This window comes from Brassica rapa, chromosome A02 (genome assembly GCF_000309985.2).
Source record: "Brassica rapa cultivar Chiifu-401-42 chromosome A02, CAAS_Brap_v3.01, whole genome shotgun sequence".
In the NCBI taxonomy this organism is placed as follows: Eukaryota; Viridiplantae; Streptophyta; class Magnoliopsida; order Brassicales; family Brassicaceae; genus Brassica; species Brassica rapa.
In genome coordinates this window covers 2370064-2389988 of record NC_024796.2, presented here as the reverse complement: position 1 = coordinate 2389988, position 19925 = coordinate 2370064, and the positions used below count along the sequence as shown (strand labels likewise).

General features: G+C 37.4%; 7 protein-coding genes across 10 annotated transcripts; 5 read left to right on the top strand and 2 right to left on the bottom strand.

The window, feature by feature from the left end:
• Window positions 1–170: 170 nt before the first annotated feature.
• LOC103850872 (flowering time control protein FY) lies at window positions 171–4708 on the top strand. Of its 2 annotated transcripts, none has more exons than XM_009127667.3 (17): window positions 171–421; window positions 512–672; window positions 786–890; window positions 986–1081; window positions 1188–1270; window positions 1390–1461; window positions 1534–1631; window positions 1957–2016; window positions 2135–2195; window positions 2281–2368; window positions 2467–2530; window positions 2755–2833; window positions 3040–3129; window positions 3231–3316; window positions 3547–3983; window positions 4073–4240; window positions 4403–4708. In XM_009127667.3, exons 1-17 carry the CDS (start codon window positions 283–285, stop codon window positions 4454–4456), a joined length of 1941 nt encoding a protein of 646 aa, XP_009125915.1. In that variant the 5' UTR covers window positions 171–282; the 3' UTR covers window positions 4457–4708. The 2 variants fall into 2 exon arrangements, with proteins under 2 accessions (XP_009125915.1, XP_009125914.1); XM_009127666.3 differs by having other exon boundaries at window positions 4400–4708.
• On the bottom strand, window positions 4665–6283 carry LOC103850873. 2 transcript variants are annotated; one of them, XR_004454863.1, is made up of 4 exons: window positions 5788–6283; window positions 5300–5566; window positions 4880–5025; window positions 4665–4848 (listed from the first exon to the last, which is right to left on the bottom strand). XR_004454863.1 is itself a non-coding variant. In XM_009127669.3 (3 exons), the coding sequence occupies exons 1-3, from the start codon at window positions 6225–6227 to the stop codon at window positions 4938–4940; spliced, it is 795 nt and encodes a 264-aa protein (XP_009125917.2). In that variant the 5' UTR covers window positions 6228–6282; the 3' UTR covers window positions 4730–4937. The 2 variants fall into 2 exon arrangements, 1 of the variants encoding a protein (XP_009125917.2); XM_009127669.3 differs by having other exon boundaries at window positions 4730–5025; window positions 5788–6282.
• LOC103850874 (protein IQ-DOMAIN 1) lies at window positions 4808–8461 on the bottom strand. 2 transcript variants are annotated; one of them, XM_033283875.1, is made up of 8 exons: window positions 8268–8457; window positions 7866–7954; window positions 7513–7791; window positions 7174–7395; window positions 6878–7009; window positions 5788–6774; window positions 5300–5566; window positions 4808–5025 (listed from the first exon to the last, which is right to left on the bottom strand). In XM_033283875.1, the coding sequence occupies exons 2-6, from the start codon at window positions 7932–7934 to the stop codon at window positions 6289–6291; spliced, it is 1188 nt and encodes a 395-aa protein (XP_033139766.1). In that variant the 5' UTR covers window positions 7935–7954; window positions 8268–8457; the 3' UTR covers window positions 4808–5025; window positions 5300–5566; window positions 5788–6288. The 2 variants fall into 2 exon arrangements, with proteins under 2 accessions (XP_033139766.1, XP_018512208.1); XM_018656692.2 differs by having other exon boundaries at window positions 7866–8461.
• Window positions 8462–10209: 1748 nt separating this feature from the next.
• On the top strand, window positions 10210–11925 carry LOC103850871 (ATP synthase subunit O, mitochondrial). Its single transcript, XM_009127665.3, has 6 exons — window positions 10210–10433; window positions 10672–10719; window positions 10913–11156; window positions 11247–11359; window positions 11449–11535; window positions 11607–11925. Exons 1-6 carry the CDS (start codon window positions 10332–10334, stop codon window positions 11733–11735), a joined length of 723 nt encoding a protein of 240 aa, XP_009125913.1. The 5' UTR covers window positions 10210–10331; the 3' UTR covers window positions 11736–11925.
• Window positions 11926–12013: 88 nt separating this feature from the next.
• On the top strand, window positions 12014–13962 carry LOC103850868 (cytochrome b-c1 complex subunit Rieske-2, mitochondrial). The gene is made up of 2 exons (XM_009127663.2): window positions 12014–12297; window positions 13057–13962. Exons 1-2 carry the CDS (start codon window positions 12117–12119, stop codon window positions 13698–13700), a joined length of 825 nt encoding a protein of 274 aa, XP_009125911.2. The 5' UTR covers window positions 12014–12116; the 3' UTR covers window positions 13701–13962.
• Window positions 13963–14563: 601 nt separating this feature from the next.
• LOC103850869 (cytochrome b-c1 complex subunit Rieske-1, mitochondrial) lies at window positions 14564–16641 on the top strand. The gene is made up of 2 exons (XM_009127664.3): window positions 14564–14861; window positions 15803–16641. The coding sequence occupies exons 1-2, from the start codon at window positions 14678–14680 to the stop codon at window positions 16441–16443; spliced, it is 825 nt and encodes a 274-aa protein (XP_009125912.2). The 5' UTR covers window positions 14564–14677; the 3' UTR covers window positions 16444–16641.
• Window positions 16642–16783: 142 nt separating this feature from the next.
• On the top strand, window positions 16784–19317 carry LOC103850867 (transaldolase). Its single transcript, XM_009127662.3, has 7 exons — window positions 16784–17161; window positions 17377–17548; window positions 17644–17693; window positions 17779–18079; window positions 18158–18346; window positions 18481–18663; window positions 18917–19317. Exons 1-7 carry the CDS (start codon window positions 16980–16982, stop codon window positions 19160–19162), a joined length of 1323 nt encoding a protein of 440 aa, XP_009125910.1. The 5' UTR covers window positions 16784–16979; the 3' UTR covers window positions 19163–19317.
• Window positions 19318–19925: the final 608 nt, after the last annotated feature.

Here is a 19925-nt window from a genome sequence, read left to right as displayed (position 1 = left end):
TTGATTATGATTACTAAAGGGAATAATACGTGTATGGAAGTGTATAAGACTCCTTTATTGACCCTAGATCTTGCCAGCTCTTTTTCGCCGGGAATCTGGAATGTGATTGGCACTTGCCGGATTCGCTAGTCAACTGTCCATACGGTGCCGTTTTAAACGTTTTTGAATTTTAGTTAATACCGGGTTTCTATAACCCAAATTAAACCGATTTCTAACCGAACCGAATCGATACTTTCTTCAGGGTTTGACTCGCCGAGTGAAGAAGAGAACCCTAACCTTTCGATGTACGGAGATTCGATGCAGCAGCAGCAGCAGCAGCTTCCACCGATGCATCACCCGCCGATGATGCGTCAGCCCTCCGCCTCTTCCACCAACATTAACCCCGACTATCACCATTCCTCTGCTCCAAATCACTTCGACTGTAAGCAGTACTTTCGAAAAAAACTTTTTGATTTTGCTTTCAATTAGCGATGACGATGAGATCTGACGGCTCTTGTGTGATGTTTTGCAGCACATGTTGACGGTTTTGGGGGGAAACGAATGAGAAAGCATACACAGAGAAGAGCTGTTGATTACACGAGCACCGTTGTGAGATATATTCAGGCTCGAACTTGGCAGCGAGACTCAAGAGATATGACCTCTCTGCAACCAACACCAGCTGCAGCAGTTGATGTTAGATTCCCTTTTTTATTTGGTTTCTTGATTATGCAGTAGTTTCTTGATCTTTTGGATCACTGTTTTCAGTATTTTTGAATTTTTTATTATTGTTATTATCATTGTTTCAGATGCTTCCCCCAGTTGCCTATTCAGATAATCCTTCGACAAGCTTTGCTGCCAAGTTTGTTCACTCATCTCTAAACAAGAATCGTTGTTCAATCAACTGTGTAGTGGTATAGTCCTGTAACAGCTGCCTGAATTGTATTCTACTCTGTTTGACTTGTTAACACATTTGTGATCATTGCTGATTGGGGTTTCTTGTATGTAGTGGACACCTTCAGGAAGACGTCTTATCACTGGCTCCCAAAGTGGGGAGTTTACTCTTTGGAATGGGCAGTCTTTCAATTTTGAGATGATTCTTCAGGTTTATTTTTCAGATTTTGTATATTAATCTTTTGAGGACTCCTGTTTTGTTTCCTCTGTTGTTGTTGTTCATGGTATTGACTGTTGAAATCTGTTGTCTATGTCAGGCACATGATCAACCTATAAGGTCCATGGTGTGGAGCCACAATGACATTTGGATGGTTTCTGGTGATGATGGAGGCACGATAAAGTATTTTCTCTCTCTCTTTCAACCTTACTCTGTGGCTTTTTAATTAGATTCTCACAATTCTATGAGTTGAATTTGGTTTATTGCTGTGATAATAAGGATCAATTGTCTCTTGTTATCAGGTATTGGCAGAGCAATATGAACAATGTGAAGGCTAATAGAACTGCTCACAAGGAATCCGTTCGTGGTATAAGGTAAAAAAAGTTCGATATGTTAATTTGCATTGAATGAATCTCTTTCAAACTTTAACATCGTGTATCAAACAGCTTCTGTAAAACAGATTTGAAGTTCTGTTCGTGTTCTGATGATACAACTGTTAAAGTGTGGGATTTTGCCAAGTGCCAAGAAGAAATTTCATTAACCGGTAATGTTATTTGAACAAATTAGCGGCAGATAGAGAACTTCTTAATTGATTTCCCTTCTTTTATAGAGTCCAGTCGAGATGTGTCTTAGCTGTATCTTATTAGAATTTGACCCTTAGTCTACATAGAAACTGGTGTAATTGAGATTCGGTTTGGTGTCATTCCATGCAAAACGTACTTGGTTGTGGAGGCTCCAAATTGGTGCTTGAGACAAAAAAAAAATCATGGAGGCGTCCTTTCAATGTTTGTTTTTTTCGTTTTCTTTTGTATGAATTCTGAAGATTATTGAAGTGACCAAAGGGTTCTTTATATTTTGAACTCAGGCAGGCCATGGCTGGGATGTCAAGTGCGTCGACTGGCACCCCACAAAATCCCTACTAGTTTCTGGTACATCTTCTGATTTAGAATTATACAATAATATGAAAATAGTTGTATAATTCAGAGCTTCTCTCGATGACTTATCAGTTATCAATAGGTTATTAATTGTTTCAATTTGTGTTGTCAGGTGGAAAAGATCAACTTGTTAAAATATGGGATACTAGAACTGCAAGAGAGCTTTGCTCACTGTAAGTGATACAAAACGTAATCTATATCCTATTAAAGTTTACAGGTTTAAGCTTTGACGAATTTAATGGCTTTTTTTTTTTTTAGTCATGGTCACAAAAACATGGTGCTTAGTGTGAAGTGGAACCAAAATGGCAATTGGCTTTTAACAGCCTCGAAAGACCAAATAGTTAAGGTAAGGCTCACTTTCTTTGGGTGCATGAATTTGCAAACAAGAGTTTTTCCGTGCCTTTTTGGAGGCATTTGTATGACACGTATTGATGTAATCTGCAGCTGTATGACATAAGGACTATGAAGGAGCTTGAATCGTTCCGTGGGCACAAGAAAGATGTAACATGTAAGCTGTCAAATTATGTTATGATCATATCTTCATACGTGTGGAACCAGAGCCTGTATACATCCAGTGTTTCTGTACATTGGCTAGGACTAATGTATATGTTTTGAAAATATTATTACTATACCTATTCGTTTGTTAATATCACATGATGATTCTCAATTGCTTTCTTCGACATTTTTTATTTACAACTATTTCTTATCAAAAGCTGTCGAATTCTTTTAAAGCTTTGGCGTGGCATCCAATTCATGAAGAATACTTTGTCAGTGGGAGCGCTGACGGATCCATTTGTCATTGGATTATCGGGTAGGTTTTGTTGTAACGCTATATGCTATTATAGTTACCCATTCATGCTGCTGTTGCTTTGATCATTTATAAGGATATATCAAATCATGTTTCTTGTCTACATTTTATATCCAATCATGACACATGTACATGCTAGTAGGATCTTTCTTAACCTTTTATTTCGTGGTTTGGTGTTTGTCTAATTATGAAACTCTTCTTAATCTCAGGCATGAAAACCCGCAGATTGAAATCTCAAATGCTCATGATAACAGTGTTTGGGATCTTGCATGGCATCCTATTGGATATCTTCTTTGCAGGTAGAACGATAATCTGGTTCAAGAGTTCCTTAGCAGTTTTATTTTATGATAGTTTGTGGTTAGCACCAGATTATTAATTTTATTTACCCTAATATGTGCAGTGGTAGCAATGATCACACAACCAAGTTTTGGTCCAGAAACAGGCCTGCAGACAATCCTCGAGATGCCCTTACTATGCAGAACCAAGGTTTTTTTGTGTATTAATATTTATGTTTTTAGTGGGCATCTCTACGGAAAGTGTGTGGGTGTGCATAAAATATTATGCCTTCGTCCTTACAAATAGTAAGGATGTTGTGATAGTTAACTGGTTGGGCTCGTACTTGCAAGTTGTATTATAGCCAGAAACTAGTGTTTATATTTATTTGCATTGTTTATTGAAGTGCTTAAGTTGTAATCTTTGTGTCTAATTTGTAACAGGCTATAATGAACAAGGTTTTAGCAATCGCATGCCTGATAATTTCCAACCTTCCGAGGCATCGCCAACTCCTGGAGCATTTGTTCCTGGGCTGACCCGGAATGAGGGGACCATCCCAGGAATCGGAATAGCAATGCCGTTTGATGCATCCTCTCAAGGGGAACATAATCAACCTCTTCCAGGCGGTATGGCTCCTCCGCTGCCACCTGGTCCCCACCCATCGCTTATTGGAAGTAGCCAGCAGCAAGGGTATCAGCAACAACACCACCACCAAGGTCATCATCCCCAGCAAATCCCTCCAATGCCCAACATGCCTCATCTTCAGCGACCACCACCGTCTCATATGCCATTGCGTCCTCATCATCCCCGGCCTATGCAAATGCCTCCTCACATGCCACCTTCCTCAATGCCTATGACTCATCAGATACCTGGACCAATGGTGTGAATCTCAGATCTCTAGAGTACTATCTGTTTATTATACTAGTCTGCTGAAATAGATATTGATATCGTCACTTGTTGTTGGATCAGGGAATGCAAGGAGGCATGAATACTCAGATGTCGCAAGGCCATTATATGGGTGCTCCTTCGGGTCCATTTCCAGGACCACCAAGCAGTGGTGGACCCCCAATGTATCCCCAAGGACGTGGTTTCAATCGTCCACAGATGATGCAAGGGTACAACAACCCTTTTCAACAGGTCTCTCTACACACTCTTCTATTGTTATTTAGTATACTCGTTACAGTTTTAAATAATTATATGTAAAGATTGGTTTGTAGTTTCTACGGTATGATTAGATGTTGGAGGTGAATGAAACTCGCTGACTAATCCATTCTCTTTATTTTTTACTCTGTGCAGCAGCCGCCGCCCTTACCTGCAGGCCCTCCACCAAACACCAATCAGCAACATCAGTAGACCATCATTGTAACAGTACATATCTTGTTTGTAGACTTGGCCAGTTCTTACAAGGAGTTCTGTTTAAGATTATTCAACGCTGTGGAATGGTTTTGCTGTTGATGTTTTGATGTTCTTTTAGCTGAACAAGTTACTGTAGTGAAGTTTTAGTGACTTTCGAATGTCACATTTCAGTTTAGTTTTCGTTTAACAAACTCGAAGAAAACTATGTTTCAGAGGTTTTTTTAATCTAAAAAAAGATTGATGTTTACATTTTTAGGCTAAACCACACTGTTTACAAAAAAAAATTATTGTCCTATATCAAGCCATGATAAATGTAAATTTTAGAACTACATGTCATCAAACCAAGTATAAGAAAGACAATAGTAGTCATGTTATAAATAAACGAAAGAAAGTAAAGTTCCATGCTCTGTTTTTATTTCCCACCAACTAGGATACCACACTATAGGTAGCATTCAAAAATCAAAATTGAAAAAAAAAACTAATCCTGATTAGGAGATGTTGCCTTGGAGGACTCTTGCCGTTTCTTCACAAAAAGCCTGCTCATATCTTCTGTGGCAACATTGCTCCTGCAGACATCGCGTTAAGCGATCAAGAGTGTTTCAAACAAGACATCGCATATAATTCAAGAACCAGTTTCTCATTAAGATGCCCGCAATGTCAACAATTCTTAAAACTTTATAAAATTCATTTCATGCGTAAAGTCCCCTCTCATAGAGAGCATTTGTGTAACTTTGAATGATTGCTCGTAACACTCATAGCCTTCTCCCTAGTTTTATGGGTTTTTTTTGAGAAATATAGTGAAAAATAAAAGATGAAACAAGTCACATATCATGGACTAACCTTCCTTTGAGCTGAGGAGGCACAAGCAGGTTACCCGAAGTGTCTGGAATATTCTTGGAGTGAGGCAAAGCTCCTCTTGGCACCTTGGGACGACGAGGAAGAGAAGAAGAGTTCCCATTTAACTCTCGTTTTCGCATTGCAGCTGCAACAACGGAAGCATGGTCACCACCGCCACTCGCATGTGTAAGCGTTGGTGACTCCAGAAGAAGCAAAGCATCTGGTAGCTGAGGAAGTCCCTCACTTTCTTCCTTCTCATTCAAAGTCCTCCTAACAAAAAAAAACACAAAGGGTCAACTCCAACTTAAACCAACTTAGACTGTAATAAAAAGAACAAAGCTTTGAGCTTGATCGTGTTAGTGAGATCGGAATCAACCAAAAGTAATTCACTTTCGAGAGGATACACATACAAAGACGTATGATTCCGGATACTATACAACCGATTAATCATCGAAAAAATCCAAACTTTGGGAAACAATAAACTCACTCACCGTGATTTCGAGGGAGAGGGTTTTTGTTGCGGTGGTTGTGGCAAAGCTGCCTTGTGCTCCGCCGCGGGTAAGACATCGTCGTCGGATGAAGAATCGTCGTAGTCTACCAGTGACATACCTTCCTTCACGCCTTGCTCGAAACGGTGTCGCTTTAGTCGTGCTTGCGCCTCCAACACTCCTTTAATGTAATAAGAACAAAAAACCAAGAAGAGGTCTAATATCGTATTTAAAAAAAAAATTAAAAAGAAAAAAATTCTACAAATTAAATATTTCATGCCTAACATTGTCTTTGTGCAGTTTAAACAAATGAAGTTGAGTGAAACAAAAGAAAAACGAATTATAGAAGGTTTGATGATAGACATGTGAGTGTGACATTCCCAACAAGTCACAGTTGGAAACGTATGTAAGTATATACATTGTTCACAATCCCACGCAATCATCTCAAGCTGCTCTGCTTGTTTCAGCTACTACTATTGCATGATTCCAAAGGTCCTGTCTTTATTAAAATCCCCTTAGCCCTGGAGACCGTTGCTGGTATGCACTTACCCTCACTTTGTTTGGCGCTTCACTCATTACCGAACTCGTCAGGCACATCTTGTTCTTATACGGGGAGTAACTCTCTAACTGCGTGTCAAAACTTCTCGATCTTATCCTCGGGGAGCTCATGAGAGATCTTGACTTTGCCTTTGCTGACTCTGTTGCAACCATGTAAGTTGGTGTAACGACAGTGACCGCACCACCAGGGTTCTGTTCTTCCTCTTCACTTATCGAAACTTGTCTTCTATGATTATTATTAAAACTCGCCAATCTTCTTGGTGATGAGTTCCTTGGAGTTTTATTCATTGTTTCGTCTTTGGGTTTTGGTTTTAAAGACAAGTCGAGATCTTCTAGCTCCTTGCTCTTAGTTCTTTGTGTGTCTACCCATTCATCTAACCAGTACTTCCACTTCGTGTTACGATCCCGTTTCTGGTATGACTCCGCAGATTTCTGATAATGTTGGTGCACAAATGAAAGAGTCTTCAGGTCATTATGAAACTTGTAATGCACTCAAAAGCAGTACTGCTCAAAAGTGGTGAAGTTTATAGAATACCCGGTGGGTGACTGCATATTCTTTGGTCCTTTCTCTTCTTAGAGAAGCTTCTCTCTTGCTCATGACCACAGCTTTGGCCTCTTCCTTTGTTAAAAGACTATCGTCCCATCTCTTCTGACCATTTGTGTCCACCTGAAAACATAATGTTTTCTTACTGCATACTAGTAAAGTACTGCACCGTTCTCAAAGAGTTAATATTACATGATGTGGTTTCAGGGGGCTTAGGCCCGAACCTCCTGGTAATTAAAAAAAAATAAAAAAGAGTTAACAGAATGTATTTATGCCGGATTATGTACCTTGAGTGTGTTCTCGCTGAACATGTGAGATGTATTGCTCTCTTCGTAATCTCTGTGAGAGCCTCTGGGAAGTTGTGTTCTACTAGCGCAGACCTGTGATTGAATGTTGACAACAGATTGCAAGCATTTTAGTGTAGTCATTGCTTGGCGTCTCACTGCACGACCTCTTATATATGCTTGGAGTTTCACTATTCCTTTCAACGCACGTAGAGCTTTCCTTGCCTGCAATAAAGTTTAGAAACGTTATCAATACACACTACTAGACTAACCACAAGGCTTTCATGAAAATGAGTCTTTCTTTTCAGGAATCACATGAGATAAAAGGGTACATGATCTTACAAGATAACCTCGGAAAGCTGTCTGAATCCTAGTAGCAGCGAGAACTTCTTCCTCTTTATTTAGAAACATTTGATACTGGGCTACCAGATCAGCAGTTTCTAACTTTTCTATGGAATCTAACTGTGGACTACATGATACATAACTGGCTTCATCCACATCTGCCACACTTTCCTCCTTGTGTTCCTCGTGTCTTGTCCCGTTCTCTGGAGGTGCTGTAATGGAAGGTAATCTTTTATTAACCTTAACCTTCCAAAATATCCATCTTCTTCTCTTCTCTTTCTGCATAAAATACATAACCAATAATGAAACAAGAAACATTGAGAATGAGATTTTTTATTTTTTTGTTTATTTACCTTATCTGAATGAGATTCTGAAATAAAAATCCTTTTCAATATAGTGAATAATCCCTTCTTCTTTCCCATTGTTGCACAACCACCACCTTCTGATATACAACTCTGAAAATTCACTCAACCAAAATCTCAATGGAGATATAAACTAACTATTCAAACAATGAGCATATCAAATCACTAGGGGGTACATATTGAGGTGCAAATCTCTCAGTACCATTGTCCTGAAAACTTCAGATTCGACTAATCATACTACATATCAGATACTAATAGTGTGATTCTAGGGAAAAAATAAAAAGCCGCAAATCCTTCCTAAAAACTTATCAAGATCTCCCTAGAAAACTGGATTGAAGTCTTGTCTCCAAGATATGAAGCAAAATAGTTTAAGAAAGAAAAAAAAAAATTTACTTGGTGTCAAAGGTTTCTCAAAAGCATTAGCTCAAATTGAATTTAGGGAGAAACATATATTCAAGACAGGAGGCATATTGTTAAACAGAGAAGAATAAGACTGTTTATAAAACGATGTATGTGAACAAACAAAAGAGAAGGTTGTTGTCTTCTCCACAGTGCCGACAAGTTAGACCATCCGCATTGATGAACCCCTGGTTGGGGTTCATAATTTGAATATTTTATTATTATTTTTTTTTTTTCGTTTGTTATTTTAAAAAAAAAAAAAAAAAAAAAAAAAAAAAAATTGACCAATAGCGGGCCGCCACGTGGCGTGGGGCCCGCTGAACAGTTATGACCCAGGTTCATACAGAAGAGGTTTGGAGAGCCAGGATCATCACTGTTACATATTATAATATTTTTTTTTTTTTGAAAAACGTGTGAACCCCCCTAGTGAACCTCCAATGCTGATGCTCTTAACGTGACACTTCCAGAGACACTTCATGTTGCACCCCCGAGAAATTATTGTTCTACCCCTCCCACTTCTCCTCTAATCTTTTTTTTTTTTTGGTAAAATTCTCCTCTAATCTTTGTCTATGTGTTAAAAGATCTGCATCGCCATAGATTTGTCTTTAACATGTCACTCTTCTTATACATGTCAAAGATGAAACATCCAAGAATAGCTACTAGATCAGTTTATTAACCACTTTAACAGATTTAACTAACTTTTTGCTAGAAAAATGTGAAATTAACGTAGTTATATCAAAATCAAGACCATCCTAATGTTTATCTTAACAACAAATCGTGTGGTTTTTAAGACACTGCCATATAAGTCAACTTCTAAGACTTACTAGGTGTTTCACCCGCACATGCGGGCATATAAATTTTATAACTACTTATTAATACATGTATTATTAATTAAAGAATTATAATTTTAAATTATTATTTATGTTTTCATTGAAAATCTTATGTATTACAAATTTTTAAAATTCATTTGTACATTATATTCTTTATTAATAAATAATATAAAAATCTTAGAGGTTACTTAATATTCTCTTTCAATTATATAGAATTAATAATTTTACTTAATATTTAATTATGCATTTTCTGTTTTTTAAAAAGGATAACAACACAATATATATAGGAATTATCTTTTCTCTTAAATATATTTTTAAATTATGGAATTTTTTTATTTTTATTAGTTGTAAGCACTTATCTAATCAAATAAACACTAAATTCTTTATTTTATTTTATCTAATTGATTTAATTTATTCATTAAGGGTATAAACGATATTAACCGTGCTAACTTTTAATGTGAGAGTTTCGTTGCAAAAATTACTTCGTAAATAATAGTTTTAAATTATTATTTATGTTTTCATTGAAAATTCTTATGTATTATAAATTTTTAAAATTCGTTTGTACACTATACTCATTATTAATAAATAATATATAAATCTTAGAGATCACTTGATATTCTCTTTCAATTATATAGAATTAATAATTTTATTTAATATTTAATTATGTATTTTCTGTTTTTTTTAAGATAACAATATAATATATATAAGAATTATTTTTTTTATTTTAAATATATTTTTAAATTATGGATAATCTTTATTTTTATTAATTGTAAGCACATATCTAATCAAATAAACACTAAATTCGTTTTTTTATTTTATCTAATTTATTCATTAAGGATATAAACGATATTAACCGTGTTAACTTTTAACGTTAGAGCTTCGTTGCGAAAATTTACAACGCACTTCATATTTGTAAAATTGGTAACCAAAAATGTCAGTGACAACGCACTGCATATTTGTTCAGATGGCAAACAAACAAAATTATCCCAACTGTTACAGCCTATCCAATTTCATCTTTCTACAAATTAATATCTCTATCTTTTTATGGCTGCAGTAAGCCCAATAAAATAAACGTGAAAAAGTCCAATAACTAAAACCAAACGTAGGAAAGCCCAGTGAAGCCCAAATCACTCCGCTGACCAGTCTCCTTCTCTATACTCTCTCCGACAGAACAGCTGATCGATTGTCTCTAGGGTTCCAATCAGATTAATCTGCAACAACAAAAAAAATGGCGTTGGCTGGTCGTATCAGATCCGGAATCTCCTTCTTCAAGAACATCTCCGTCTCTGATGCTAGATCTTACCCCCGTGGAGGCTCGCTTATCCCTTCGGTAATCATTTAGACATAAAAAAAAACAAATCGAATCTCAATACCACTTTTTGTTGTTCTTGTTCTTGTAATAATGCATCAATCTTTACAAGAATCTGATTGGCCTGATTACACGAGAGGATGGAATGTGTTGACGAGTTTACATTGTTCTATGTTTTAGAAGATTCCTAATTGGTAGTCCTGAGGTTTTCCGGAGAGATGTAATCAATTTAATAAAAATCTTTACTTTTTAATCGCAGTTGAGAGATTATGCAACTGCTTCTGCTCAGAACACCGTCAATGTTAAGGTACACGCACTTACTATATGCATCCATGTACTTCTTACATGTGATAGTCTCTTCAAATGGCTTTGGATTATTGCATAGGCATGAAATGAATCGATGTATAATGTATTATGCATTGGTATATCACTGGAAGTGTATGTGGTGGATTTATACTTTGTTGTTGTTTTAATACAATTGTGTAATGTTTGCTTTTCAGGTGCCTATTGCTTTAGTTGGTGAATCTGGAAACTTTGCTTCGTGGCTGTACATCGCAGCTGTGAAAATGAACTCCTTGGAGAAGATTGAGACTGATCTCTCTGAGCTGGTTGAGGCTATGAAGGCTAGTCCTATTTTTGCGCAGTTTACTAAGGATCCCTCTGTTCCTAGAGAGACAAGACTCGCTGCTATTGTCGATGTTTGTGACAAAGCAAAGTTTGCTGAACCCACCAAGAACTTCCTCTGTACGTTATAATTGTGTTTTTGAAAGTGCCTTGTACCATGTTGTTGTGATGGCTGATCAAAATTTGTTTGATTCTTTCCTTCTAAAACAGCTTTGTTAGCTGAGAATGGGAAGCTGAAGAACCTAGACGTGATTGTGAAGAAATTCATGCAGCTGACAACAGCTCATAGAGGAGACGTAAAGGTTTTGGTTACCACAGTCATGGTAAGTTATAGTTTGACTACTTAAAGAAACCGTAACCATCATCAGGATTTAAACAGCAAAATGTTTTTTATTTTTTTGTTGACAAACAGCCGCTGCCTCCTGCTGAGGAGAAGGAGCTTAAGGATACACTTCAGGAGATAATTGGGGAAGGGAAGAAAGTAACCGTGGAACAAAAGGTATGTAATGGTGATTATTGGCTTGTGATTGTGAAGCTGGAATCTAATACATGTTTGTTTTGTTATGGCAGATTGATCCGAGTATCTATGGAGGGTTAATAGTAGAGTTTCAACAAAAGGTGCTGGACATGTCTATCAGGACAAGGGCGCAGCAGATGGAGAGGCTCCTCCGTGAACCTGTTGACTTCACCAACCTCTGATAAATTTCCCCCTCAAGAAACATGCTTTTTTGCAAACCTCTTGACAAATAAATTATCACCCTCCTCCTCTTGAGAAACAAACAAACAAACATATAAAACACTTTTGGAAGTTTGTTATTGCATTTTACAAATTGTTGTTTGCTTCAAAATAAAGCCTTTAGAGATTATGAACCAATCAGATTATTTTGTCCTTTGTTTACATTAGTTTGGTAACCATAATGAGTCACGAGGAATAATAACAAACATAAGTACATTAAGGTGCCACGATGCTACAAAACCAAAGTGATTTGACATTTTCTCTATAAAGGTGTCATCTTTTTTTTATTTGGGCATCGAGACCAGTCCTAACCTCACCTTACCCATTGAGAGAACTCAGAGAAGATGCTGCGAGTTGCAGGGAGGAGGCTTTTGTCTCTTCAGCAGAGATCTTCCACCGCGACCTCCTTCGTCCTTTCCAGAGATCACACCATCTCCAAAGAAGGCGGCGAGGACTCCACCAGATCTGCTGCTCCTTCTGCGGATCTTTCATGTTTCAGTTCTTACCACCGGAGTCTTTTGAGAGGTTTGTTCAAATCTTCAACCTTTACTCTTCTCTGGATTGATTTCAATTTTCATTTCCAGGTGTTGTTTTTGAATAAATAATCGTAAAAGTCAAATCTTTGTGTGCTTGTATGAGTCCCGGAGATGATTTAGTTTCAAGTTATCTGCTTTGACCTTCCATGTTTCTTGAAATGTTTTGTTTCCTTTTGTTTGATCGGATTAATATGATTTGACCATTTCTGTTTGATGACAAAAGCTTTTCCTGTTTTGTAATAACCTTGTGGTGCGTTGTCCAATTATCCATAGTGAGAGATTCACATTGGCTTCTTGAATTTTATAAAACTTGTAACTTGTGTGTGTGTTCATTGTTTGGGAGATGGATGATGGTTTATGCACATCATGTTAACTATACCAGTATAGGAATCTTGAATTAGTATCTTTGTTCTGTGTTTGTAGTCTTAGCTTTGAGAACTTTTTCTTGTGAGTATTTTAGTAACGCACAGTCATTTGATCATTGAATTTGTTTCTTGATTTTTGTGTTGATTAGCTTATTATAGTGGAGAATTGTTGGGATGTATTTTACTTTATGATTTAAAAGTTTATGTACTTGTGCTTCTCCTTAGAAGGTTATATATATTAATGTTTAGTGGTAGTTCTTTCTTCAGTGTTATTTGCTGACCAGTTTGTTACTTAATACTATTGTTGTAGAACACTTGACCGGTAAGTAAAGTTTTTGCCTTTATGTGAAATAATATATTAATGTTGTTCATGCTATTATCAGGTTTCTCTTCTCAAGTCATTACTCAAGGAAACGAGATAGGTTTTGCTTCTGAAGTCCCAGCCACCGTTGAGGCTGTCAAGACACCTAACTCAAAGATTGTGTATGATGACCACAACCATGAGCGTTACCCACCTGGTGACCCTAGCAAGCGTGCCTTCGCCTATTTCGTCCTGTCTGGTGGGAGGTTTGTCTACGCCTCTGTTCTCCGCCTTCTTGTCCTGAAGCTCATTGTCAGCATGTCCGCGAGTAAAGATGTCCTTGCCCTTGCATCCCTCGAGGTCGACCTTGGGAGCATCGAGCCGGGAACTACTGTGACAGTGAAGTGGCGTGGAAAGCCTGTCTTTATTAGACGTAGAACGGAAGATGACATCAAGCTGGCTAACAGTGTGGATCTTGGATCTCTGAGAGACCCGCAAGAGGACTCCGTGAGGGTGAAGAATCCGGAATGGTTGGTGGTGGTTGGGGTCTGCACTCATTTGGGGTGCATCCCTTTGCCTAATGCTGGTGACTATGGTGGCTGGTTTTGCCCGTGTCACGGTTCGCATTACGACATCTCTGGAAGGATCAGGAAAGGTCCTGCACCTTACAACTTGGAAGTACCAACTTACAGCTTCTTGGAAGAGAACAAGTTACTCATTGGTTGATGAATAAACGCACGTCAGACAGTGTTTGTGTCTCAAAGATCCTCATTTGTTTTTTTGTTTTTCTTTTATATATACTTTCTGGCTAAGTGCAAGTACGCTTTCCTCACACTTTGGTCTTCTCAGCAAGTAAACGATTGTGCTTGGTTTTACTGAATAATACAAACTTGTCATTGTATGACTTAGCATCTGTCCCATCTGGTGAATGAAACGATGTATGTGTTTATTGTTTGAAAACAGTTTTGTATTTTGAATAGCTTAATTGGATTTTTTTTTTTAATTTGGCAAGCCAAATACATTTTATTCATTAGTTATTGTCATTGCAGACAAGATCCTCTTCTTAATAAAGTTTGGGTTTGATTTTTAAAATACACCATTGTTCTCAAATTGATATGGATGAATATGTGTGTACAGTATATATATATTTTTGTCAGGTTAAAAAATTCAATTCTCTCAAATAGTCATTTAAAGTTTTTGTCACAAAAATAACGTTCAAAGAAAAAAATGACCAAAATAATTCATTTTTATTTTAAAATTTTTAATATTTCTGTTTTACTTTTTAAAATTTAAAACACTATGCTCAAAACCAATCCTTTAGTTCTAAACTTTAAGTCTAAATTAATTAGTCTTAGGATATAAATATATTTTTACCTTTTAATAAAAAAAAATTGGTCATTTTTTTCTTAATTTGTGACAGAAACATAAAAATGACTAATTGACTATCCTAAAGAATTTTTTTTTTTTAAATGTATCGAAAATATAATTAAACAACAATTATATTTGTAAAACAACAAAATCTCTCATCAAAGATCAAACTGAAAAAACATATTTTATTCAGGATGAATAAATATTAAAAAGCTTTGACCTTTTCTTTCCTAGAAGACTAATTTTACGGGAAGACTCTTCGCTCTGTTGCATTGGCCGTCCCTAACCTCAGGACTACTCTGTTCTCGAAACCCTAGATTCCCCATTGAGCAGAGATGCTGCGAGTAGCAGGAAGGAGGCTCTTTTCTCTTTCGCAGAGATCTTCCACCGTTTCCTCCTTCGCCCTTTCCCGAGACCATACCCTCTCCGATGGCGGCGGCTCCTCCTCTTCACCTCCCAGATCCGTCCCCTCTACCGATCTCTCACGTTTCGATTCTTACCACAGGAGTCTCATAAGAGGTCTGCAGATCTACAAGCCTCTCTCTTCATCTGGATTGATTTAAATTTTCATTTCAGGTGTTGATTGATTGATTGAATGATGTAAAAATTCGTTTTTTTTGTTTGTTTTGTTTGTATTGAGTCCCGTAATGATTGAGATTCTTACTATCGTATCTACGTGTTGTGTTTGGTTTCCATGAATCTAGGACCGTGTACTAGAGCTTGATTGATGTACCATTTCCTTTCATTCTACTCCTTACCGGAATAGCTTTGCCTTGTATGATTGCTTCTTTCGTGCAGCAAGAAATAAACATTTTGAGTTGATTGATTAGTTCTGAGATTATCCTTCCTTTGATGAGAGAAGCTTCACGATAGGCTGATTGGCTTCTTGGACTCTATAAAGTTTTGATCTTTGTGTATCCTTTTGTTTCTTCATTATTAGGGAGATGGATGTTCTAGAGTAGTTTAGTTTTCACTGAATTTGGTATTGTTGTAGAGTGTTTGTTTCGATGGATCTTTAGGTCTTCTTTTCTACAATATTTAGCTGAGGGTTATTCATAATGTGATTGGTTCTTGGTCTCTAAAGTTTTGGTCTTTGTGTTTTCTTCATTATTACGGAGATGGATGTTCTAGCTGCATACTTGGTTTGGGGTATTTTATAGCAGTTTAATAGGGCATGCTGAGGAACTTTTTGTTCACCAAAAGAGCTATTTTTTGCGATTTTAGCTTTGGAGTTTTAAGCGTTTCTTTCATATGCTTATTGAATTTGTAATTTTTGATTTTCAGTTGATTAGGGTAATGAATTTGATGTTGTTGTATAGTATGTGTTTCAATTAGTCTCTCATGTTCCTGCATTATTCTTATACGGCATGCACTCGTTAAAGGTCACATATTGATTGTGGTGATTGAAAAAAAGTTTGCTTTGATGTGAACATATTAATGTTTTTTCATGCTATTATCAGGTTTTTCTTCTCAAGTCCTTACTCAAGGAAACGAGGTTGGTTTTGGTTCTGAACCTGCCACTGTTGAGGCTGTCAAGACACCTAACTCGAAGATTGTGTACGATGACCACAACCATGAGCGTTACCCACCTGGTGACCCTAGCAAGCGTGCCTTCGCCTATTTCGTCTTGTCTGGTGGGAGGTTTGTTTACGCCTCTGTTCTCCGCCTTCTTGTCCTGAAGCTCATTGTCAGCATGTCCGCGAGTAAAGATGTCCTTGCACTTGCATCCCTCGAGGTCGACCTCGGTAGCATCGAGCCTGGAACTACTGTGACAGTGAAGTGGCGTGGAAAGCCAGTGTTCATCAGGAGAAGAACAGAGGACGACATCAAGCTGGCTAACAGCGTGGATCTTGGATCTTTGAGGGACCCGCAAGAGGACTCGGTTAGAGTCAAGAATCCGGAATGGTTAGTGGTGGTTGGAGTCTGCACTCACTTGGGGTGCATCCCGTTGCCTAATGCTGGTGACTACGGTGGTTGGTTTTGCCCGTGTCACGGATCGCATTACGATATCTCTGGAAGGATTAGGAAAGGTCCTGCACCGTATAACCTGGAGGTACCAACCTACAGCTTCCTGGAAGAGAACAAGTTACTCATTGGTTGATGAATAAAAAAAAACCACAACAGTCAGCGAACTTCATCTTTGTCTTCTTTTTTTTTCTATGTTCCAGCAATGTTAGAGCAAGATTGTCTTGTTTTTTTGCTGAATAATCAAACCTTTGCCATATTTATTGAGCGTGTACTCGAGCTTTGTTTTTCGATAATGATGAAAGAGACTGTTCATAGTCTTGTCTTTATTGCTTATCACGCCTAATTTTCGTTTCTCTGAGAGTGATCCGTTGGTAGCTCAGAGTCTATGAGCTCTTAGGTAAGCTCATGTCGATAACCCCACTCAACAGTATAATCCAAAGAGTTAAGTGTTTCTTATGATTAACATGAGAGGTTGCTTAGGCTTGTATTATGACATCAATATGACGTGGAGTGGTCTGGTCAACTGTTAGCATCTATCTATCACCATCATGTCTATTTACATATGACATTCGTTGTTTGCGTTCCCGACCTAACTCATCACTCACCAACCCCTCTTCTTGTTTATATCTCCGACCAAACCAAGAAGAGGAACACTTTCATATCTGAATAATGGCGTCCATTTCCAATCTCGCTAATCTTACACCCGCCACTTCTGCCGGCAGCTCCAGATCTTCTTCTTCCTCCTCCGTCTTGCCAAGATCCTTCATCACTCTCCGCACTCTGAACTCGAAGCTTTCCTCTTCTTCTCATCTCTCCCTTCGTTACAACCAAACATCAAAACCTTCCCTCTTGTAAGTATATCTATCTATGTAACTTAGATGCATGTGTTTTTGTGTCTATATAGTCTGTTCCTCACTGTGAACTTGCAACGTACCTAGACTAGAATCTCATAAAGGTTTAAACTTGCTAGACTAAGTTATTGAAAGTAAGAAAGTAACTAACTTTTTGATAAAATGGAATTAAGACAAGCAAACTCTATGTTCCTGTTTCTTTGGTTGATTTTCAGTGTGAGGTGTTCAGCCTCTGGTGGGAATGGAAGTACTACAAAGAGAACTACTCTTCACGATCTATATGAGAAGGAAGGTCAGAGTCCTTGGTATGATAATCTTTGCCGTCCAGTGACTGATCTTCTCCCCTTCATTGCCCGTGGCGTTAGAGGCGTAACTAGCAACCCTGCGGTAACTTTATAACCATCTCTCTTTGTCTGTTTTGACTTTACTTTACTCTGTGCTTATTCATTTTGTCTTCAACTCCTTCACTGTGTAAAATGCAGATCTTCCAGAAAGCCATTTCCACTTCAAATGCTTATAATGACCAGTTCAGGTACTCCTTTACTATAACATGGATATGCATACCTTTGTGATGCTTTATTGGCTGTATTAGAATCAGTTTCTTTTTTTTTTATTAGGACACTTGTGGAATCAGGAAAGGACATTGAAAGCGCGTATTGGGAGCTCGTGGTGAAGGATATTCAAGATGCTTGCAAGCTTTTTGAGCCAATCTATGACCAGACGGAAGCTGAGGATGGCTATGTCTCCGTTGAAGTTTCACCTATGCTTGCTGCTGACACCAACGGAACCGTTGAAGCAGCTAAGTATCTTCACAAGGTTGTGAACCGTCGAAATGTCTACATCAAGATCCCTGCTACGGCTCCGTGCGTGCCTTCCATTAGGGATGTCATTGCATCTGGAATCAGTGTCAATGTCACCGTAAGTGTATCATTCATTATCTGAAACTAGATTAGTTCGAGAGGGTGTTGAATAATCTGGTTTCTATTTATGTTTCAGCTTATATTCTCAATAGCAAGATACGAGGCAGTGATAGATGCATACTTGGATGGGCTTGAGGCGTCTGGACTTGATGACCTCTCGAGAGTTACCAGTGTTGCATCCTTTTTTGTGAGTAGGGTGGATACTCTCATTGACAAGATGCTTGAGAAAATTGGTACACCAGAAGCTCTAGACCTCCGTGGCAAGGTAAAGCTCGGTGACAATTCTTAAGAGTATCTCCAACTCCACTTTATTATAGAATTACTCTATTTTAAATCATACATCATACGCAATGGTGTATGATATGAGCTTATGAGACATGATAATGTTACTCTTTGCAGGCAGCTGTGGCTCAAGCTGCATTAGCATACAAGCTCTACCAGAAGAAATTCTCAGGTCCAAGATGGGAAGCTCTGGTGAAGAAAGGTGCCAAGAGGCAGAGGCTTCTCTGGGCATCCACAAGTGTCAAGAACCCAGCTTACTCAGATACCCTATATGTAGCTCCTCTTATTGGACCTGACACTGTGAGTCATCTTTTTGTAGTACCAAATCAAAAGGCTTTAGTATTGTAACTGTTATTAGCATTGTTCAAGAAATTGCTTAGGCGGTGGTTAGACACCTAGACTGATGTTTTAAAAATTGTTATGGAAAAATTGTTTCATTTAGGCCAGATTTGCTGACTAGGCGAGTCTAGACCGATTTTTAGAACACTGGTTCTTTGGCACTGGATCTTGTACAAACTAGTGTTTATGTGTTTTTGTCTTGTTTGGGGTTTAGGTGTCAACGATGCCAGATCAAGCTCTGGAAGCATTCATAGACCATGGAACGGTGAAGAGGACAATAGATGAGAATGTATCAGAAGCAGAAGGGATATATAGTGCACTGGAGAAGCTGGGAATAGAGTGGACCAAGGTGGGAGAGCAGTTGGAAGAAGAAGGCGTAGATTCTTTCAAGAAGAGTTTCGAGAGTCTGCTTGGTACACTGCAAGACAAGGCCAACACTCTCAAACTAGCCAGCCATTGAAGAAAAAAGCTTTTCCTCACAGTTGTTGTAATGGCTTTTGGTTCATGTAATCAATGTTCTGTTCACACATCAAAAACTCTTGTGCTTTGATATTCGTGTATGATGTTTCAAAGGAGGTTTTAACTTTCTTACGGCATCTTAGTTTACTTTTTCACGAACAAAAAAGTTACCCAGTAAAATTGTACTCTCTCTATTTTTATGGCATTTCATTTAACATCACGAGAAATTGCTTAAAATATTAAAATTTGATTACTATCTTTTAAAAATACATTGAATAAAAATGCTGTATTTACAATCCACAATTTAAAAAAAACATTTAAGATATTTTCGTATTTAAAAATAAATTTTAATTTTATCAAAAAAGTATAATCAATCATATTCATAATTTCTTTATAATTGGTTAAATACCTTTTAATTTATATTTTAATAATAAGTTTTAATAAAAATATTTTTCTTAATATGTGCAATTTTTACCTTATAACATCTTAGGAATGGAAAAAATATTTAATTAGACGTTTTTGCAATCCACAATTTTATAGGACATTAAATAAAAAAAGTTTTATTTTATAATTCTAAATCAGCTTATAAATTCTAATAATTTTATTTTTAGTATGTTGAAAATTTGCAAAAATGTAAATGTTTTCTCTAATTAATCAAATACTCGGAACTCATACTTTATAGTATAGAAACATTAATAAATTTTTCAAGATCAATAGATTAAGGAGCTTTCAACAATTGCATATTTATTCAGCTAATCTATGAT